At 40.4% G+C, this 18,107-nt stretch overlaps 1 protein-coding gene across 1 annotated transcript in view; it reads left to right on the top strand.

The window, feature by feature from the left end:
- DPYS (dihydropyrimidinase) overlaps positions 1-17,647 on the top strand; it is an 87,705-nt gene extending 70,058 nt beyond the window's left edge. The window contains exons 8-10 of the mRNA XM_002819342.5: positions 4,076-4,283; positions 15,763-15,893; positions 17,234-17,647. Coding sequence (XP_002819388.5) covers positions 4,076-4,283; positions 15,763-15,879 — 325 coding nt within the window. The 3' untranslated portion in view covers positions 15,880-15,893; positions 17,234-17,647. The remainder of the gene's footprint in view (positions 1-4,075; positions 4,284-15,762; positions 15,894-17,233) is intronic.
- Positions 17,648-18,107: the final 460 nt, after the last annotated feature.

Genomic DNA, 18,107 nt, shown 5'->3' with positions numbered 1-18,107 from the left:
TTGGGTGACGAATGACACCCTGTCAGACACCTTCCAATGTGAAAGTGGAAGCACATTCCTTTTGCTGCTGGTGATAGTGCCTCAAATTTACATTTTGTGTTAATTTGAATTCATTTACATAATGACTTAATATAAAGAATCTCTTAGATGTTGTCTAATTGTCCTCTTTCTCTTGCTAACCCCAAGGCTGAGAAAGTCAACGTAATGACATTTTTTTTTTTTTTTGGTATGAAGCAAAGAAATCTGATTTGATATTTTGCTGTGTCAACCTCATTTTGAGATCACAACTTACATCAAGGAAACAGTATAACAAGAACACTGAAGATACTTGGAATCCACCATCTTCCTTTTCTTAGCCCACAAAAAAAGCTACTTTGTATATTCCCTCTTGTATTTGCTCACATGCATATATATTTTTCTGGTAGACATAATGTACGTGCTCTCTATCACCGGTTTTTCCATTAATATTACATAATTGTCAGGGTTTTTGCTTCCCAGAGTATTTTTAATTCTAGTCTTTCATAAATGCCTAATATTCTATAGGATAGACTTTGGAAAATAGTTATGCTTCAGTTTTTAAATAGTTTAGGCAACATTGTAATGACAATATTTATGTATAAAGATTATTTCATCTGTTAGATGTTTTCCCTAAGAGCTTCAGTAACTCTTCAGAATTTCTTTTTTCCTCCCATTCATGTACTTCAAATAACCATTTCAGCACAAATTTTTAATTCATTTTACTTTCTTCATATAGCAGCCTTACTAATGCATCAGTCCAAAAATCTTATTTATATAGTATGCTCTAATACAATCCCAAGAGTCCCTCCCATCAATATAACTGTGATGTGTAGGAATGCAGCAGCCCAGGCTATGGAAATATTTGGCAGATTATAATGGCCATAAAAAGTCTTTTCACCCTGAAGGTTTGAAGCACCTCTATATTGTTTCCTAGCTTTATTTTCTTTGAGTTTGTATCTTTCATCACCATAATTCATCATAACTCATTCTATACTTAGTATTCCTTTAAATAATTTTCTTCATTTTCCTGTTTTAGTGACGTTATTTACCACTTGATTAATACCCCTCCAACCTTCTTAATGTTTGAAATTATTGTGTATTTGTACCTGCCTCCTGCTTCTTGGTAATTCTTCGACATTTCTTTATATCAGTAAGTTGGTTCCTAAGGTCACTGAAAGCTCTTTTTTTTTGCTGCAGCGTACACTTAAAATATGACCCAGCAATTTCACTCCTGGGTATTTACATTAGAGAAATATTCACGCAAAACAGGTACCTGAATGTTTATAACAGTTCTATTCATATTCATCAAAAAACTATTTAGAAACAACCCAAATGGCCTTCAGTGGGTGAATGTATAGCACTGCGGTATGTCCATACAGTGGAATACTATGCAGCAACAAAAAAAGGAGCTATTGATACACAAACCAAATTGGATGAATCTCAAAGGATTGATGTGGAATTAGATAAGTCAGTCTTGAAAGATTACATACTCTGTGATTCTACTTATATGACAGTCTTGAAAAGAGAAAACTATAGTGATGAAGAATAGATCAGTGGTTGCCAAGTGTTAGGGACTGGGGGAGGGCGTGACTACAAAGGGATAGTATGAGTCTGGGGTAGTGGTAGCACTGTTCTGTATCTTAATTGTTGTGATGGTAACACAAATCTACGTATGTGTAAACATTCATAGAAATGTACACCAGAAGGTCATTTTTATTGTAAATTTTAAAAATATAAAAAGATCCAAGTTTCCAGCCAGGTGCAGTGACTCATGCCTGTAATCCCAACAGTTTGGAAAGCCAAGGTGGGTGGATTTCTTGCGCCTTGGAGTTTGAGACCATCCTGGGTGACATGGCTAAATCCTGTTTCTACCAAAAACAATATAAAAATTAGCTGGGTGTGGTGGCACGTGCCTGTAGTGCCAGCTACTTGGGAGGCTGAAGTGGGAGGATCGCTTGAACTGAGGAGGTAGAGATTGCAGTGAGCTATGGTCACACCACTGTACTTCCAGCCTGGGCTACAAGAGCAAGACCCTGTCTCAAAAACTAAAAATTAAAATTAAAAAAATCTTAGTTTCATCAAACTGGTCATATGTCCTTTGGCAAGTGATATAACCTTTCTAAATCTCAATTTATTTTTCCTATAAAATGTCGAAAATACTCTCTACCTTGGAGAGGCGTTCTAAAGATGAAATAAGATGTTATAAACTATCTCCCTGACATACTAGATGCTCCTCTTTCTCTTTTCCATGGCAGCTATTTCTCACTGGAAGCAGATTATTTTTTATTATTATCATCACCATGCTTTTTTACATCTATTTGGCTCTTAGGTAACAGCCTGGAGCCACTGAGGGTTTCAAGCAGGAAAGTGACATGATCTGATCTTCATTTTTAAAAGACAATTTGAGCAGCTTTGTGGAGAGTGGTAAGGAATGCAGGAGGGTAAGAATTGAAACAAAGAAGCCAGTAAGAAGTGTTGGGGTTGTCCAGGTGAGAGATGACGGTGTAGACTCCAGTGGGAGCCATGGAGAGGGGGAGAGGAGAAGCGGGGGTTTATTTTGGGAGGAGGTAGAACAAAGAAGCTTGATGCTGGTTGAGGGGTGAGGAAAGTAGATGGTGATGTCATTTACTGAGATGAGAACTCAAGGGAGGAGCAAACTTGAGTGGGTGGGTTGTGGTCAGCATTACAAGTCAAGAATTCTGTCTGGGCATGTCGGGATTGGAAACAAAGTAAGCAGTTAGACCAAGGACCAGGCCAGTGTTATCTTGTTCATTTCTAGGACTGCAGCACACAGCAGCTGGGGCTTCCTCATCAGCCCTTCCAAATAAGGCTGGGGGAACTTTGAGCTGCTCCTCCTTAGACTCACTCAGCCTTGACGATTTTTAAAAAATTTATCTCTTTAATCCATTCCTGAGAGGGATTGTAGAACCTTCTACCAGAATTTAGAGTATGCTATTATTCTAAGTGAAGTAACTCAGGAATGGAAAACCAAACTTCGTATGTTCTCACTCATAAGTGGGAGCAAAGCTATGAGGATGCAAAGGCATAAGAATGGCACCATGGACTTTGGGGACTCAGCGGGAAAAGGTGGGAAGGGGTGAGGGATAAAAGACTACACATTGGGTTCAGCGTACACTGTTCGGGTGATGGGTGCACCAAAATCTCACAAATCACCACTAAAGAACTTACTCATGTAACCAAATACCACCTGTTCCCCAAAAACCTATGGAAATAAAACATTTTAAAGAAAAAAGGACTCAGATTATGCTCGTATTAGTCACTGCTGCCAGATTTTTTTCTTTTCCATTTAATGAGATTTAAGGAAAGGAGGCATGTAGCGTTTTCAAATACCCAGCTTGGAAGTCATCAATCATATTGTGTAGGATTGAAAAGTATTAATAAACTACTGAGAATGATGACAAATGTATGACATAGAATATGCTAAGAGATTATATTCCAACATATTTGATTATTTATGTTATCTTCAAATTTCTAGTTTTGCTACAGACAGTGAAAGAAATTCCATATATACTTTTCCTTGATAACTACCAAGTCCAGTTTGATAACTATCAAATAGCTATTTCCTTTGGGAAGGCAGGAATGGGCACGGGATTTGGGAAGGGGTATTGAAGAAGCCTCCATTGTAGCTACAAAAAGTTAAAATTTCATAGAGCTGGATATAGGGTCAGTGTGTTCATCAGTCATCTGCGTTTAAAAATATTTTATAATTTAAAAATGAAAAAATGTGTTGTTAACATATAAATAAAAATAATTTTAAAATATGAACATAAAAGACAATGCCCTCCTTCCACTCACTCCACCCTCATTAATCACCTTAAAGAGTGATCTCTTGGGTTTTTCTCTCAGAAAAATGTAATTACTTTGTAATGAAATGTTAATGTTATGTTCTATTCTTAAAGTTACTTGTTACAGTGATGAAGCTATGACTTAATAGAGTTGCTAAGTTTTCTTCTAAGTCATTCTTCTTTTAATATTTTATATTTATCAAGTGAGCTGGTGATGATCCAGAACTTTTTTGTTGTTTTCACAAATATAGGACTATCTCAGCAAAAACTCATCATCAGGCTGTTAACTTCAACATTTTCGAGGGCATGGTTTGCCACGGGGTGCCCCTTGTGACTATTTCAAGAGGCAAAGTGGTATATGAAGCCGGAGTGTTCAGTGTCACGGCAGGAGATGGGAAGTTTATTCCTCGAAAACCATTTGCTGAATATATTTACAAACGAATAAAGCAGCGAGACCAGGTGAGTGTGCCACAGCGGGATACTGCCACAGGTCGGACTGTCTCCTGCTTCTGGATGTCTGGCTGGTTCTTGTTTGTAGTGGTGGTGTTGACACATCACACTTGGTTTAATGTATCCCTGGGGTGTCAGGATTGATATGAGAGATTAGAGATGCCAGTTTTTAGAGAAAGGATCATTATTGGATGAACGCATTTCCCCTTGCAGACTGATAGGTCAGTTCGGGACTTCCAGATTGTGGGGGAATCTGGTGGGGGCTTTTGGCAATTGTGTTAGTCAGGGTCCTCCAAGAGGCAGACACCAAGATGGATAAAGGTGTATGAGTTTTATTAGGGGAAACACCTGTGAAAGAAACTAGGAGGTGGCTGGAAAAGATTGGGAGAGCCCTCAGATTGCAAGTTAAGTCTGAAACCAGTAAAGAAAAGAGAGAAAATGGGTAGGAGCATCCTGGAACACCCTACAGTCTAGGGGAGGCTGAAAAAGGCCGTCAGAGAGTCCTTGAGCCACGTCTCAGATCTCCCAGCTACAGGCCAGGCCCAGTCATTGGCTGAGAGCCACTGTGGGAGGTGTGACCTCTGTGTAAAAGTGTAATGAAGTTCAGAGCTCAGCAGCAGCCCCTTGAAAAAATGTGCTCCAGTTAGTTGAAGATCTGCAAGGTCCGTTTTTATGACCACCAGAGCAATGGTGGAGTTTTGGGCTGGAGAAGACCTAAATTCTCTCTTGCCGTCGCCACCATTTCCTAGCTGTGTGGCCTCGAGCAAGTTTCTTGATCCTCCTTGGGCTCAATTCCCTCATCTGGAAAATGACAACAACGTTTCCTTCCTAACAAATCGTTACACTCAAATGGGTTTTTTTTTTTTTAAATGAAAGGCATGGCCCAAAGCAGTAGCTCACCACACCTGTAATCCCAGCCCTTTGGAAGGCAGAGGTGGGAGAATCACTTGAGGCCAGGAGTTTGAGAACAGCCTGGGCAACAGAGTGAGACCCCATCTCTACAAAAAATTTAAAAATAAAAAATAATTAGCCAGCCACACAAGTGCACTCCAGCCTGGGCAACAGTTTGGTAGGAGGTCAATAAATGTCACTTTTGCCTCTTTGCTTTCCCCTTTTGATGACCAAATCTCTATCAAAGACCCCTGTTATTATAAAAGAGATATTGGGGCTTTCACACAAGCTTTGTTTAGTTCACACAGAGTTTGAAATAGTTTTAAAATTTTACTACACCAAATACACTAAAATATTTGAGAATTTTAGATTTAAAAAATCTAGATTTCTGGATATGGGGGCCGGGGAGGCAACCCTGTGTCCTCAATCCCACATGGGTCCAATGGGCCAGAGCTAGATGGCAGGCCCCTAGCTAGGAGGCATTTCTGGTTTTCACCCAGAAGGCTTCACACATTACTTGCCTGGCCATGTAGCTGGTAGTGTTTGCCACCCTTGGACTAGTTCTAAGGCTTCTCCCTCTTCTTTCCATTTTTCAACTGTACCTCTCCTTTTCCAGAGCTCTCTGGCTTTTTTTTTTTTAATTCAATTCATTTGGATCTTGTAGAGTCTTTGGTTTCTCCTTTAATGTCTTACGAAAAATGTTTACTTGTGGATTCTCAGAGTCCATTACGCAAGATTTATCCATTTTTAAACACTTCCTAAGGTTTTGATTAGGTAAACAAGTTTTCTCACGTGCTTTAAATTCTCAGAAATGCTACAGTTCTTTATATGCTGTATTTATATGCTCAGTCAAAATAGATGGTTTAAGGTTACAGTTAATATTTCTGGGTAGTTAGTTTATAAATGTTAACGTTAATGGGTGACAAGTAGGTGGTAACTATAAGAATCCTAGGATCCTCGGTGTTTCTGAAGATGTATGTGATAAATAACAGCAGCACTAACATTTAGTGAGTGCTTACTGAATGCAAGACACACTGCTAAGGTCTCTGTCACTATAATAACCCTGGGAGGGAGGGAGGTATTTTTTTCACTTAAAATTAGAGAACTGGCCAGGTGTGGTGGTTCACACCTCTAATCCTAGCAGTTTGGGAGACCGAGACAAACAGATTGCCTGAGCTCAGTAGTTCAAGACCAGCCTGGGCAACATGGCAAAACCCCATCTCTACTAAAAATACAAAAAATTAGTTGGGCGTGGCAGCGCACTCCTGTAGTCCCAGCTACTTAGGAGGCTGAGGCCCGAGAATAGCTTGAACTTGGGAAGTGGAGGTTGCAGTGAGCCAAGATCACAGCACTGCACTCCAGCCTGGGCGACAGAGTGAGACTCTGTCTTAAAAAAAAAAAAAAAAAGTTAGAGAACTGAAGCTTCAAGAAATTAAGAAATTTGTCCAAGTTACACAAGCAAGTATATGGCAGGGCCAGGACATAAACCCTGCTTATCTGATTCCAAAAACTTTATCCTTAAGTAATAATAGATACTGTAAATTATAAACATTGAGTTAAATGAAGTAATGAAGGATAAGTTACTCAGCATTTGTTTTGGAAAAAGTCTCTCAAGGAAAAAATTAATCTAAGTTGGAGGCACTGATGGCAGTTGGTGCATTCATGAGACTGTAGCAGTAATCTAGGAGATGAACATAGAGGGTGGATTTAGGATATCATAAAGTAGTAAAATCAATAGAACTGGATGATAGATTATGTGATGCCTGAAGTGGATCCAAGGCAGGGCCAATCTTGGCATCAGTTCCAGTTGCTTCCAGCAAGGGCGCTAGACTAACAGGGAACCCTGATAGACCATATTTAAATGCTTGGCTTTGCCTTAGTCTTCTTGTAGAGAAAATGTTTTGAGGCAGCAGAGATCATCAAATCACTGGTTTCATCAGTTCTTTGCAAATTGTTTTGTGATTTTTTTGGCAGAATTAATGCCAGCTGCAATTTTTATGAGTTCACTATCAATTCTGTGAATTATTTTAGTTTCTTAGTATTTTTTTCTGGTATCAAATTTTTAGGCATTTTAGTGCATCATTGTTTTAAAAATACCAATAAATGATAGTTATCATGTGTTGTTTTGAGCACTATCTGCCAAGCTCTGAACTAAGTGGTTTATATTCATTACTTTACTTTATCCATAAAGCAAGCCAAGTGGTAGGTATTATTGTTCCCATTTTACAGAATAGAAAGCTGAGTCTCAGTAGGATTAAGTAACTTTCCCTAGGTTAAGCATTAAGTAAACCTAAGAGCCAGGATTTGTGATAAGGTCTTTTTGATTCCCATTTTACCACTGGACCTCTATAGAGAGAAAAAAAAATAAAAGGAAGAAAATAGTCATGAAACCCAAATCATGGAGAAATGCCTTATTCAAAAAATGTTGGTGTAGAAAAGATATTAAATAAAATGGATAAAATGAGATGAGGTTTGGGAACTGTCTGGAGATAGTTCCCTATGGCATTAGGCAAAGACAACTTACAAGATAAAAATATCACATGAAGGTTAAGAAAAAGAATCATAAAAACTCTAGATTTTTAAATTCACATGAGGTTATCAAAGTCCTTGCTTTGGTTTTCATTTCAAATATTCAGATTTCTTTGTGAGTGGGGATAAGAGTTTGAGGGCAAGCAGGAATAGCCAATGCTATTTCTTTGCTTATCTGTTATCCCTACCAAGAAAATTAATCACTTCCTATTCTGGACTCCCAAAGCACAGAGTACAGAGTCACATCAGCATTTGTCAGTCCCTGAACTCAGCTGGTCTCCTGGCTAGAGTGTTAATTCCTTCAGAGCAGCATCTTATTCTTTTTTGCCAGTACTTGGTACATAGGAGGCATCTGGTAAATGAATAAACTGCACACAGAAGGAGCAAAAACTACAGTTTCAGAGATGCGTAGAAGGAAATTTAACTAAATTTACCCAGCAGATTACCCCTGCCTCATTTCAAATAGTGGGATTATCTGTGAGAGCTTGATTCTTATCTATGATTTTATTACATAATAATAAAACTTTTCAGCATCATACCATGCAGCTATTACTGTTACTGGATCTTTTGGGAAATTTCAAAGGAAAGAAAAGACATTTTTATCTGATTTGACAGCTTTGGGGAATTGTTAATTTATTTATTTTAAAATATAGACAGCTGATCCTAAGGGAAAATATTGAATCAGAAGATGAGGCATCAAACTTTATTTGATAAACATAACATAATAGAATATATTTCAACTTCATATAAAAGTTGTTTAAGGAAAGAAAAGTAAAAGAAAAGAGGGAGGGGAAAAATGTAAGAGCAACTTGGATGTTCAAGAGAATCCTGACTGAGCAAAACTACATATTATTAATGGTTTACAAAAAACATATAGCTCTTTAAGTTAAAATGGATTATGTTTCTTGAATTTTTGTGTGTTTAGAGTGTTACAAGTTCCAATAAAAAGTGAAAGTATAGACATTTGTTAAGTCATCTGTTTCTCTTTTTTTTTCAGTAATAGGGAACCCCAACCTTTTCTGGAAAATCAGGATCACATTGCATTTTATAGAGAAACAGGAATAGCTTCATGGAGTGATGTATGGTTTCAGAATACTGCTGCCAAAGCTTTTAAACTGGGTTGTATCTTTGCAATGATAAGCATAATTTGCCTTGTAGATAAGACAAAATTGAGTGGATGGCTGCTTTGGTCCTTGAGATGGGTATTCTCCATTTCTGAAATAACCATTTGTCAATGTCTTTCTCAAGGTGGTAGCTCAGAGAAAATAATTTAAGACATATCACTTGCCATATAATCCTAATTTCTTCAGGTTAATTGCTACCAATACAAGGTAATACACATGCTGGAGTTGGCTCATTTTGGCTCACAAGAGACGTATGTATGCATCTATGCCCAACTCTTCATTCAGTGGTGTCAGTTTGGTAGCTTGAAATCAGCCAGAGAATGAGTATTTACACCGCAGAAATAAGCAGGTGCTTTAAGTTAGGGCTTTAAGAGTGGTGAGGAAAAGGGAAGGCAGAAATAGTTGTTAATATTTACCAACATATCACTATACACAGGACACTTTCTAAATACTCTTTTTCATGCTTTATCTAATCAATCAACATTCATTCAGTAAATATTTATTGATCACCAGTTATGTTCCAAGCACACTTTAATTCTTTCAACAACCCTTGGAGGTAAGTAGTGATATTCCTATTTTATAGATCAAGAAATAGAGGCTCAGGGAACTCACATAGTTACCAAGTGGCAGTGTTGGGACTCAAACACAGGTTTGTCTACCTCCAAAGCCAATCCCTTTAACTTGTATCACTGCAGTATCCTAACCATAAAGTTTAATCCCTACTCAAACAAATAGCCACCCATTTCCCCCATCCTTAGGATATCGCTCCCTCAGTCTCCCCTCTGCACAGAGGGTTCACTTCCTCTCGGACTGGCAGATTTACCAGAGGAGCCAGCCCTGAAATGAGACAGCCCAGCTTTGTAGCTCACAGCATTTTGTTTATTTGTTTGTTTACTTATTTATTTATTTATTTATTGCTTCAAGTCTTTCCCTGTCCCACTCCAGCCAGGATATTTTATGGATTAAATTGAGATATTTGGTAAATTGTAAACATCATCAAAATGCAATTTTCATTGTTATAGGTCACCTCTGTTGCACCTAGGGCTTGCTCACGTACAAGTGATTCACAGAGCCCTGGGTAGCTCAGTTCAATGTGTGCTGAGTGCCCTCTACATTCACCAGGCCAGGCGTGGATTTCATTCTCCCGGAGTCACTGTTCATTTGGTCTGCTTGCTGTTGACCCAGCATCTGCTGTTTGGTATTTGGAAGTTCTGTTGTCTTTATTGATATTTTAGTATCTTAGCCTCCATGAACAGTATTCAATCATTAATACCTTTGGGATTCTTCTCTGTTGATCTTGCTATTTTCAGAAAATCTAGCATCCGGCTGGGCATGGTGGCTCACACCTGTAATCCCAGCACTTTGGGATGCTGAAGTGGGTGGATCACCTGAGGTCAGGAGTTCAAGATTAGCCTGGCCAACATGGTGAAACCCCCTCTCTACTAAAAATGCAAAAATTAGCCGTGAGTGATGGTGCATGTCTGTAATCCCAGCTTCTTGGGAGGCTGAGGCAGGAGAATCATTTGAACCCAGAAGGCGGAGGTTGCAGTGAGCTGAGATCGTACCACTGTACTCTAGCCTGAGCAGCAGAGTGAGGCTCTGTCTCAAAAAAATAAATAAATGGATGAAAAAGAAAAAAAGAAAAGAAAATCTAGCATCCCAGCACATTCCATCCTCATTTAATCAATATGATTAAATTTTCTTTTTCTTTTCTTTTTTTTGAGAGTCTCACTCAGTTGCCCAGACTAGAGTGCAGTGGCATGATCTTGGCTCACTGCAACCTCCACCTCCTGGGTTCAAGCATTTCTCCTGCCTCAGCCTCCCGAGTAGCTGGGACTACAGGCATAGGCCACCACACCTGGATAATTTTTGTATTTTTAGTAGAAACGGGGTTTCACCATGTTGGCCAGGCTGGTCTTGAACTCCTGATCTCAAGTGATCAGCCCCCCTCAGCCTCCCAAAGTGCTTGGATTATAGGTGTGAGCCACCATGCCCAGCCCAATATGATTAAATTTACTATCAACTTATGTCTTCCTTTTTCCTTGGTCATGTAACCAAAAGGCATTTCTGCAGTTATGAAAGTGTAATGATAATTGGAATTAATGTTTATTTATAGAACCACAAATTATATAATTTTCATTTCTGTCTCTCTATTAATTTGTCACAATGACAAGTATCATCAAATACTGAGAACTCAAGTTCAATTCTCTTTTACCAAAGTAAACCACCGATGTCCTGCTAGGTGAGGTGCCACCTATGTCTTCTGTATTACTTATTTTTTGTGCGTGCTGCTATAACAGAATATCTGAGGCTGGTTAATTTATAGTGAACAGACATTTATTGGCTCACATTTCAGGAGGCTATGAAGTCCAAGAACGAGGCACTGGCATCTAGAGAGGGCCTTCTTGCTGTGTCATCCCACGGAGGAAGGCATCACATGGCAGAAGGGCAAAGAGAGGAGAAGGGAGAGAGCCAAAGGGGCCAAACTTGTCATTTTACAAGGAATCCACTCCCAAGATAACAGCATTAATCCATTCATAAAAGCAGAGCCCTCATGGCCTAACCATCTCTCAAAAGTCTCAGCTCTTAATACCGTTACAACGGCAATTAAATTTTAACATGAGTTTGAGAGGGGACAAACATTCAAACCACAGCAACAGCCTCTCATGTGGTTTTACCCTCAAGCCATTTTATTTGATTGTGATACCTCAAGATGGAAAGAATTGCTGTCAAGGTGTGATCATCTAATCTTGACCAGCGTGTACTGGGGGGAAAAAAACACCATAATCAGATTAGCCTTCCAACAGTGTGTTCTCAGGACTTGAGTCTCTTGAAGTATTCCTTGAAAAAGCTGTCAAATAATTTTAGATGATGTTACCCTCAGGTGATACAATTGCCCAATATCATAAAAAGTTTCAAGAAGTCCTGCAGTCAAGAAATCTCCCTTCATTTAACAAATGTTTGTGGAGCACCAGGCACTATTCTAGATGCTGAGGATATCGACATTAATAAGACAGCCAGTCTGATCACAAAGAGCTTATATTCTACTTGTTTCAAACTGTGGTTCATGGTGCTTAAGTTCTAGTTGTGTTTGAGCAATTTTACACCTCTTTGTGCTGTAGCCAATGAGCACAAAGGAGATAAAGGAGTCTGGAGATCAAGAGACATCAAAGCTGGAGATAAAGTTTGGGAATCATAACATATAGATTTAAAACTGGGAGTCTTAACGTCACCAAGGAGACTATATTAGAGAAGAAAGGGGGCTTAAGATAGAGCTGTGGCCCACCAACCTTCAGAGGTGGAAGAGAAGAGCAAGCATCAGTGGAGCCGCACAAGGCTGATCAGTGAGGCAGGAAGACCATCAGGAGAACATGGAGTCCCAGAAGGCGAGAAAAGAAACCTGCTCTCTTTGTTCAATCCAGAACACTCTGTTTCCTCATCCTGGTTTTTCTATGTGTTTTATGCTGCATAAATGTCCTGTAAGAATTAGGTATGCTTTTAGCCAGGAAGAATAGGGATGGAGTCTTTATTATCACCATACTCATCTGGGATGCCAGAGAAAGAGGCTCACTTTATTTTGACCCTGACTGCTAGTGTCAACTACATGCATTAAGCAATGGCTCTGCCATATGCTGGGGTATGTGTCAGGCTGGGCAGTTCATACTTCAGACAGAGGTTTGCCATTGTCGTTAGAGAGAAAGAATAAGACAAGGATTGCTAAGAGTTGGAGGTTAAGTCTACTTAGAAAACAAATGTGCGGCTGAACTTCTGAATAACAGCAGTGGTGGTTTCAGATTCTGCAGAAGGAGTGCCATCACTTTTCCATTTTGTCACAGTGAACATCTAGTGATGTCCTAAAACATGCCCAGAGAACAATGCCAGAAGTGACAGACAGCACAAAGATGAAGAAGGCGTGAGTCTAGCCATCATAGAGCTTATGTAACCCAATTCTAAGGACGAGCAAACATTAAAAGGTTAAAAGGGCTGAGAGGCTTGAGACTAGAACTTAAGTTGTCTTTGATTTCTGTCAACTTATCTATCAAAGGGAAAGACTGTGGAGTGTGAGACAGCACAGGACTCCTGACGGGAGGCTGCTTGTTTCTGAGGCGGCCGTGCACGCAGGCGTGGCTCCCATCCATGGCCATTCTGAAAGGAAAGCAGACCTGGCCCACCCAGAGCCTCAGAGGCAGGCAAGAGAGAGAGAGTGTGAGAGTGTGCAGGTTAGACCCAGCCAGTCAGGTCAGAGACATGTGATGGTCAGCGTGACCCGCGTGATAAGCCAGACATGGCTGGCTCCATAACTGAACAGCCAGAAAGCAGTTTGTAGACAGCCGGCCACAGAAAAAGTACAGCCCAGGCCAGGCTCAGTGGCTCTCGCCTGTAATCCCAGCACTTTGGGAAACTGAGGCAGGTGGATGACTTGAGGTCAGGAGTTCAAGACCAGCCTGGCCAAGGTGGCAAAATCCCATCTCTACTAAAAATACAAAAATTAGCTGGCCATGGTGGTGTGCGCCTGTAATTCCAGCTACTTGGGAGGCGGAGATATGAGAATCATGTGCACATAGGAGGTGGAGTTTGCAGTGAGCCCACATTGTGCCACTGTGCTCCAGCTTGGGTGATGGAGTGAAACTCTGTCTCAAAAAAAAAAAAAGTACAGCCTGGAAAACAGATAAATGATGCAGCACAACAAAAGAGCATGACAGAAACTGAGTCAGCCCAGGCCAGGCCAAACCACAAAAAGAAGAAAGCAGGCTTAGATGGGAAGCCCGCTTCATACCTCCCTCCCCCAAAATCCCTTCTACCCATATCTATTGAATGCTTGTTATGAAGAAAGAGAGCAGCACACCGGCCCTCTGTCTGCTGGGGGAGACTGACAAGTGAACAGATTATTCCAGAAACCTGGGGTAAGCAAGATAGTGGATAGGGGACAGAGGGCCAAAGCTTCCTAGACTGATGATTAGCTGAGCTGAGTGATAAAAGAGAAGTCAGATAATTACACAAAAATGAGAGCAGCAGCCCAGCCCATGCAAAAGCATGGCCCTGACCAGAAGCTACCAGGAAGGATTCTGATGTGCCTGGCCTGGGTGGTGCCTGCTCCCAGAGCCTGCAAGCTGGGTTCTGGGGAAGCATCCTCTAGGTGATGGAGCAGGCTGTAGAGCAAGCCCCGCCCTGAGTGAGGAGGACAGGCCCTGTGTGTGATGGCCCCACCTGAGCCACCGGCATGGGCAGTCAGTTCCCAAGACGGAGTCCAGGAGAGACAAAAAATGAACAGCTGAAAAGCGCAAGTAGTGTAGGTTCAAGGAAGTGGTGTAGGAAGAGGGAGACAGAGCGGGATCTGAGGAGGGCTGCACAGCACACAGTAGGTGGCACAAAAGTCTGCTCACTTAGGTCACATGCTGCAGAGGCACTCACTGCAAAAGAGCCTGAAGATTGAACTGAAATATGCCATCGGCTTTGCTGAGTATGAATGCCAAGAGGAGCAAAGAGAAGGCAAGCCCTCTAGGTGATAGGAAGGAACAAGCTGAAAGAAGGACATAAATCTTGGTTTGCTCAGACAGGCCTGGATTATACTTATGTTAATTATGTTTAGTACCCTTTTCATGCTAAGAAGTGTCCTACTTTGGATGATACATTGTACAGTCACCCCACGTTTAAGTGATATTCATGCAGTCTGGCTTGGAAAGTAAAGCCATGAGAAGAAAAAAAAAAAAAAAAACAGGGACCAAGGACCTGAAAGGGAGGATGTGGCCAGAGAGTGGGGTATTAGGTGAGTTTAAGGTTTCAGATGTGCTGGTCCAAGGTGGTAGAAATGGGAGGCTGGCCCTTCATTTCCTGGTGTCTGTGTTCCTCAAGATGACAACAGGGCTCAAAGACTGAGTAGACAGTGAGCCAAAATGGAAGTCCAGCAAAGCATTTAGACAGATACAGAAAGTGAGCAGAGGCTTGGCCTGGCGAGGGAAGGGCAGGAGTCCCCCATTTCCTGAGCACTCAGTGTACACCCGATGCAGTGCTTCAAGTTCTGTGGCTGCAGGAGCTGTGGGCCTTGTTCTGTGTTGGATCCTCGGTGTTTGGCGTACTCTCTGGGGCTGTGTGAGCTCAGTAAATATCTGCTGAATGAATGAAGAAAGTGCTTTGGCTCTGGAAATTCTCAACTATCTGAGAGATAGGTTTATTTCCCCCATTTCATGGATGAGGAAGTAGGCCTGGAGGCATTAATTAACTTGTCAGTTTCCTATGCGTAGTAAATGGCAAATGGAGAATTCTAACTTAGATCTGTCTCACTTCAAAGGTCACACTGTTGATCACTACAATGTATTAGTTTGGGGGGTCAAAATGAGACCCACAATAATTTGTTATTTGTCTGTGTGTATGTGTGTCTGTGTGTGTGTGTGTGTGTGTGTGTGTGATTTCAAAACTCTGCTCAAGCACTGACAGCTCTCACTGAATCCAGCAGAGGGTTCTGCTGCATAGTCAGTCACCAACGAGGTGAGATTCTGTGGAAGATCCATAATGCACAGAGACAGGAAAGTGGAAAGCGTACACAATTGCTAGAATCTGAAGCAACTGCTCTGAGAGTGTTAGGAGAGGTACAAAGAAGCACTGCAAACTCAGGCGAGTAGGACTGAAACTAGAAGAAAATGTCGAATGTTGGAAAGGACAGTAGGAGACAGTCATGGGACTCAGAAGGGCGTGAGGATATGGCAGAGGGCCCAGTGAGTGTCCCTGGGCCTCTGTCTGATGCAGATTAATAACCACAAAAAGTGAGACAATCCGGATTCTCAAGGTTGCCCGGAATTTCTGTGAAAGGCCAAGGGGATGGGGAGGCACGTGATAAATTTACAAGATTCTTTTTTTAAAGCTCTCACAATTCATAAAGGGAGCTACACTTAACTTTGAACTCAAGAAAATAAACCACAAGAGAGAAATGAAATGTTCTCTTTCAGACTTGCACACCTACCCCTGTGGAGCGTGCACCCTATAAGGGAGAAGTCGCCACACTGAAATCCAGAGTGACAAAAGAAGATGCCACAGCAGGGACCAGGAAACAGGCCCACCCCTGAAGTGTGAGCTGTTGGTAAGGGACTGTGGGCAAGAAAAGTCTTCTTGCATGAGAGCATATGAAATTAGCATCTCTCCTCATAAGGGTTGAAGAGACCAAGGTCAGAGGCTTCACAGTGATCTAAGACTCAAGGACAATTGAGCCAAGGGAAGATTGATCAAAGCAGAACATTTAGATAAGCCTTCCAGATTGTAGAAGGCCTTGGGCTTGCTAGAGAGTCATTCTTTAAGATGTTAGGAAACATTCAATACAGCCTTGGAGAATCAACTATGAGCAAGATGCACCAAAGAGGCTGATAACATACAGAGTTAACTACTTAAGACAGGGAGTATAATTTCATTGTCAAAATTTACAAATGGATTAGGACCTTATCTGGAGAAATGAATCTTCATATTGTAAATACAACGGTGTTCTAAAATTTAGAATAAATGAAAAATGAATAAAATGTTGCTTTAGGGGGTATAATCCTTCAGAAAAATTATTTGATAGTATCTGATTATTTCACAGTTAGTTTTGGGAATAATATTACAGATACAGTCATTTTTGCAAAAGTATTTGAGCACTTCATCAGTTTTCTCTGTCTTTTGACATGCAGATCTTTCTTTTCTGAAGTGCCTCGTATCATCATCCTTGTCAATTTTCTTTCTTCAATTGTCTTCTGGTCCTGCTCTCTCAGATCCTCATTTAACAGCGGCTTTGCTGTAATTTTAGCGTCTCCCTAATATCACTTCCACTGACTTCATGAAATCTACATGTTTTGCCAGTTCTGCAATTTTGCTAGGCTCTTAATTTTTTTTTAACATGTGATATGTTATCAGACAGTTCAACACGTGGCCATCTGCACAAGACAACCACAGAGGTTGACCTAATGGACCTGGTTAGACATTTGTGTTAATGAGAAGCACAGTTTGACAACGGTCTGGTTTTCGCTACATATTCAGGCACTGCACCTTTTCACATTTTGACAACCTCTTATTCCCTGCATAAATCCTGTTCCTGCAGGGATTTGGATAATGAGGGCTTGAATGGCAAAGCCCTCTGTGCTACATGCCATGTTCTTTCATTATTGAATGTTGTGTCTTTAACAAGAGTATCTAGCCCAAAGTCTCAACCTTTTTGTCATTTTCAGACTACCAGAATTATTCTTCTAATCCAGGATGATTTTGTTAAAAATTCAGGGAAAGATTAGCAAGAGAAAGAAATGCGATTCAATGCTATAACATGCTATTAATGACATTTATAGGAGCAGGATTAGTGTTTACTTTGATTATAGCATTTCTTGGGGGTTAGGTTTGAATTCTGCATCTTTTTGTGAGGGAGAATGTTACAGTGAGTTCCTTTCATTCTCTTCAAAGGTAAAATCAGAGGAAAGGAGGCTGCCATTCCCTTCACAGCCAAACATTGTCAACCCATGGGGAAGCAGGCCTTATTCAACTCCCTAGGATCCTTTAGAAAAAAATCACCTCTGTAGGCTTCTTTGATTTTCTTTCAGAAGCAATTGCTGTCTTTCTCACTGTGTCTTTGTTGCTGCATAAGATTGAAGGTATAAATTTATATTTTTGTGATGGAAAGGCTGTGTGGAAATTCATTGATGATACTTTAAAATGTCATCTTTGCTTCTACTAGATTTCTTACTTAGATTTTTTAAAAATCATTTTCTTGTTTAAATAGTTTCTTTTTTAAAAAAATGGTTACATTAGTTTTAAAATAGCTCTGTGATTTTACTTTTTATCGTAATTAATAAACATTGAGATCTTCGTTTTATACCTTATTATCTGATTTATTTGTGTCTCCTTCTAACTAGTGGGATTGGGATTCTAGGAGGTTGGTTTTCATTTGAGAGCATGAGTTCCTGGCCACGTCTCTTCAGCAACTTTTGGAAATCTGGTCTTGGAAAATCCCACCTAATCAAATTAGATGCTCAAGTTTAAAATAAGTCCAAGGCAAATTATCCAATCACAATGATGAATGCAGGATTTGAGGGAATTAAATGGAATCAGCATGGCTGAAAGATGCTGCCTTAATACCTTCCTTCCCCTACACTTCCTAGTCTATGATATGATCCTTGTGTGTTTGCAGAGAAGCTAAGCTTAGATTTCTTCTCCTAGGTAACTAGGTCAAGAGAGATTTTTAAAACATGGAATAAAATCGGGGCGATTATGCTCTCCTTGCAGATGCATCTGCCCCCAGCATACTCACCTAGGAGTATATTTGCACATTTAACAAAGG

Source organism: Pongo abelii, chromosome 7, assembly GCF_028885655.2.
Source record: "Pongo abelii isolate AG06213 chromosome 7, NHGRI_mPonAbe1-v2.0_pri, whole genome shotgun sequence".
Lineage (NCBI taxonomy): Eukaryota > Metazoa > Chordata > Mammalia > Primates > Hominidae > Pongo > Pongo abelii.
This window is presented reverse-complemented; position numbering and strand designations above follow the sequence as displayed.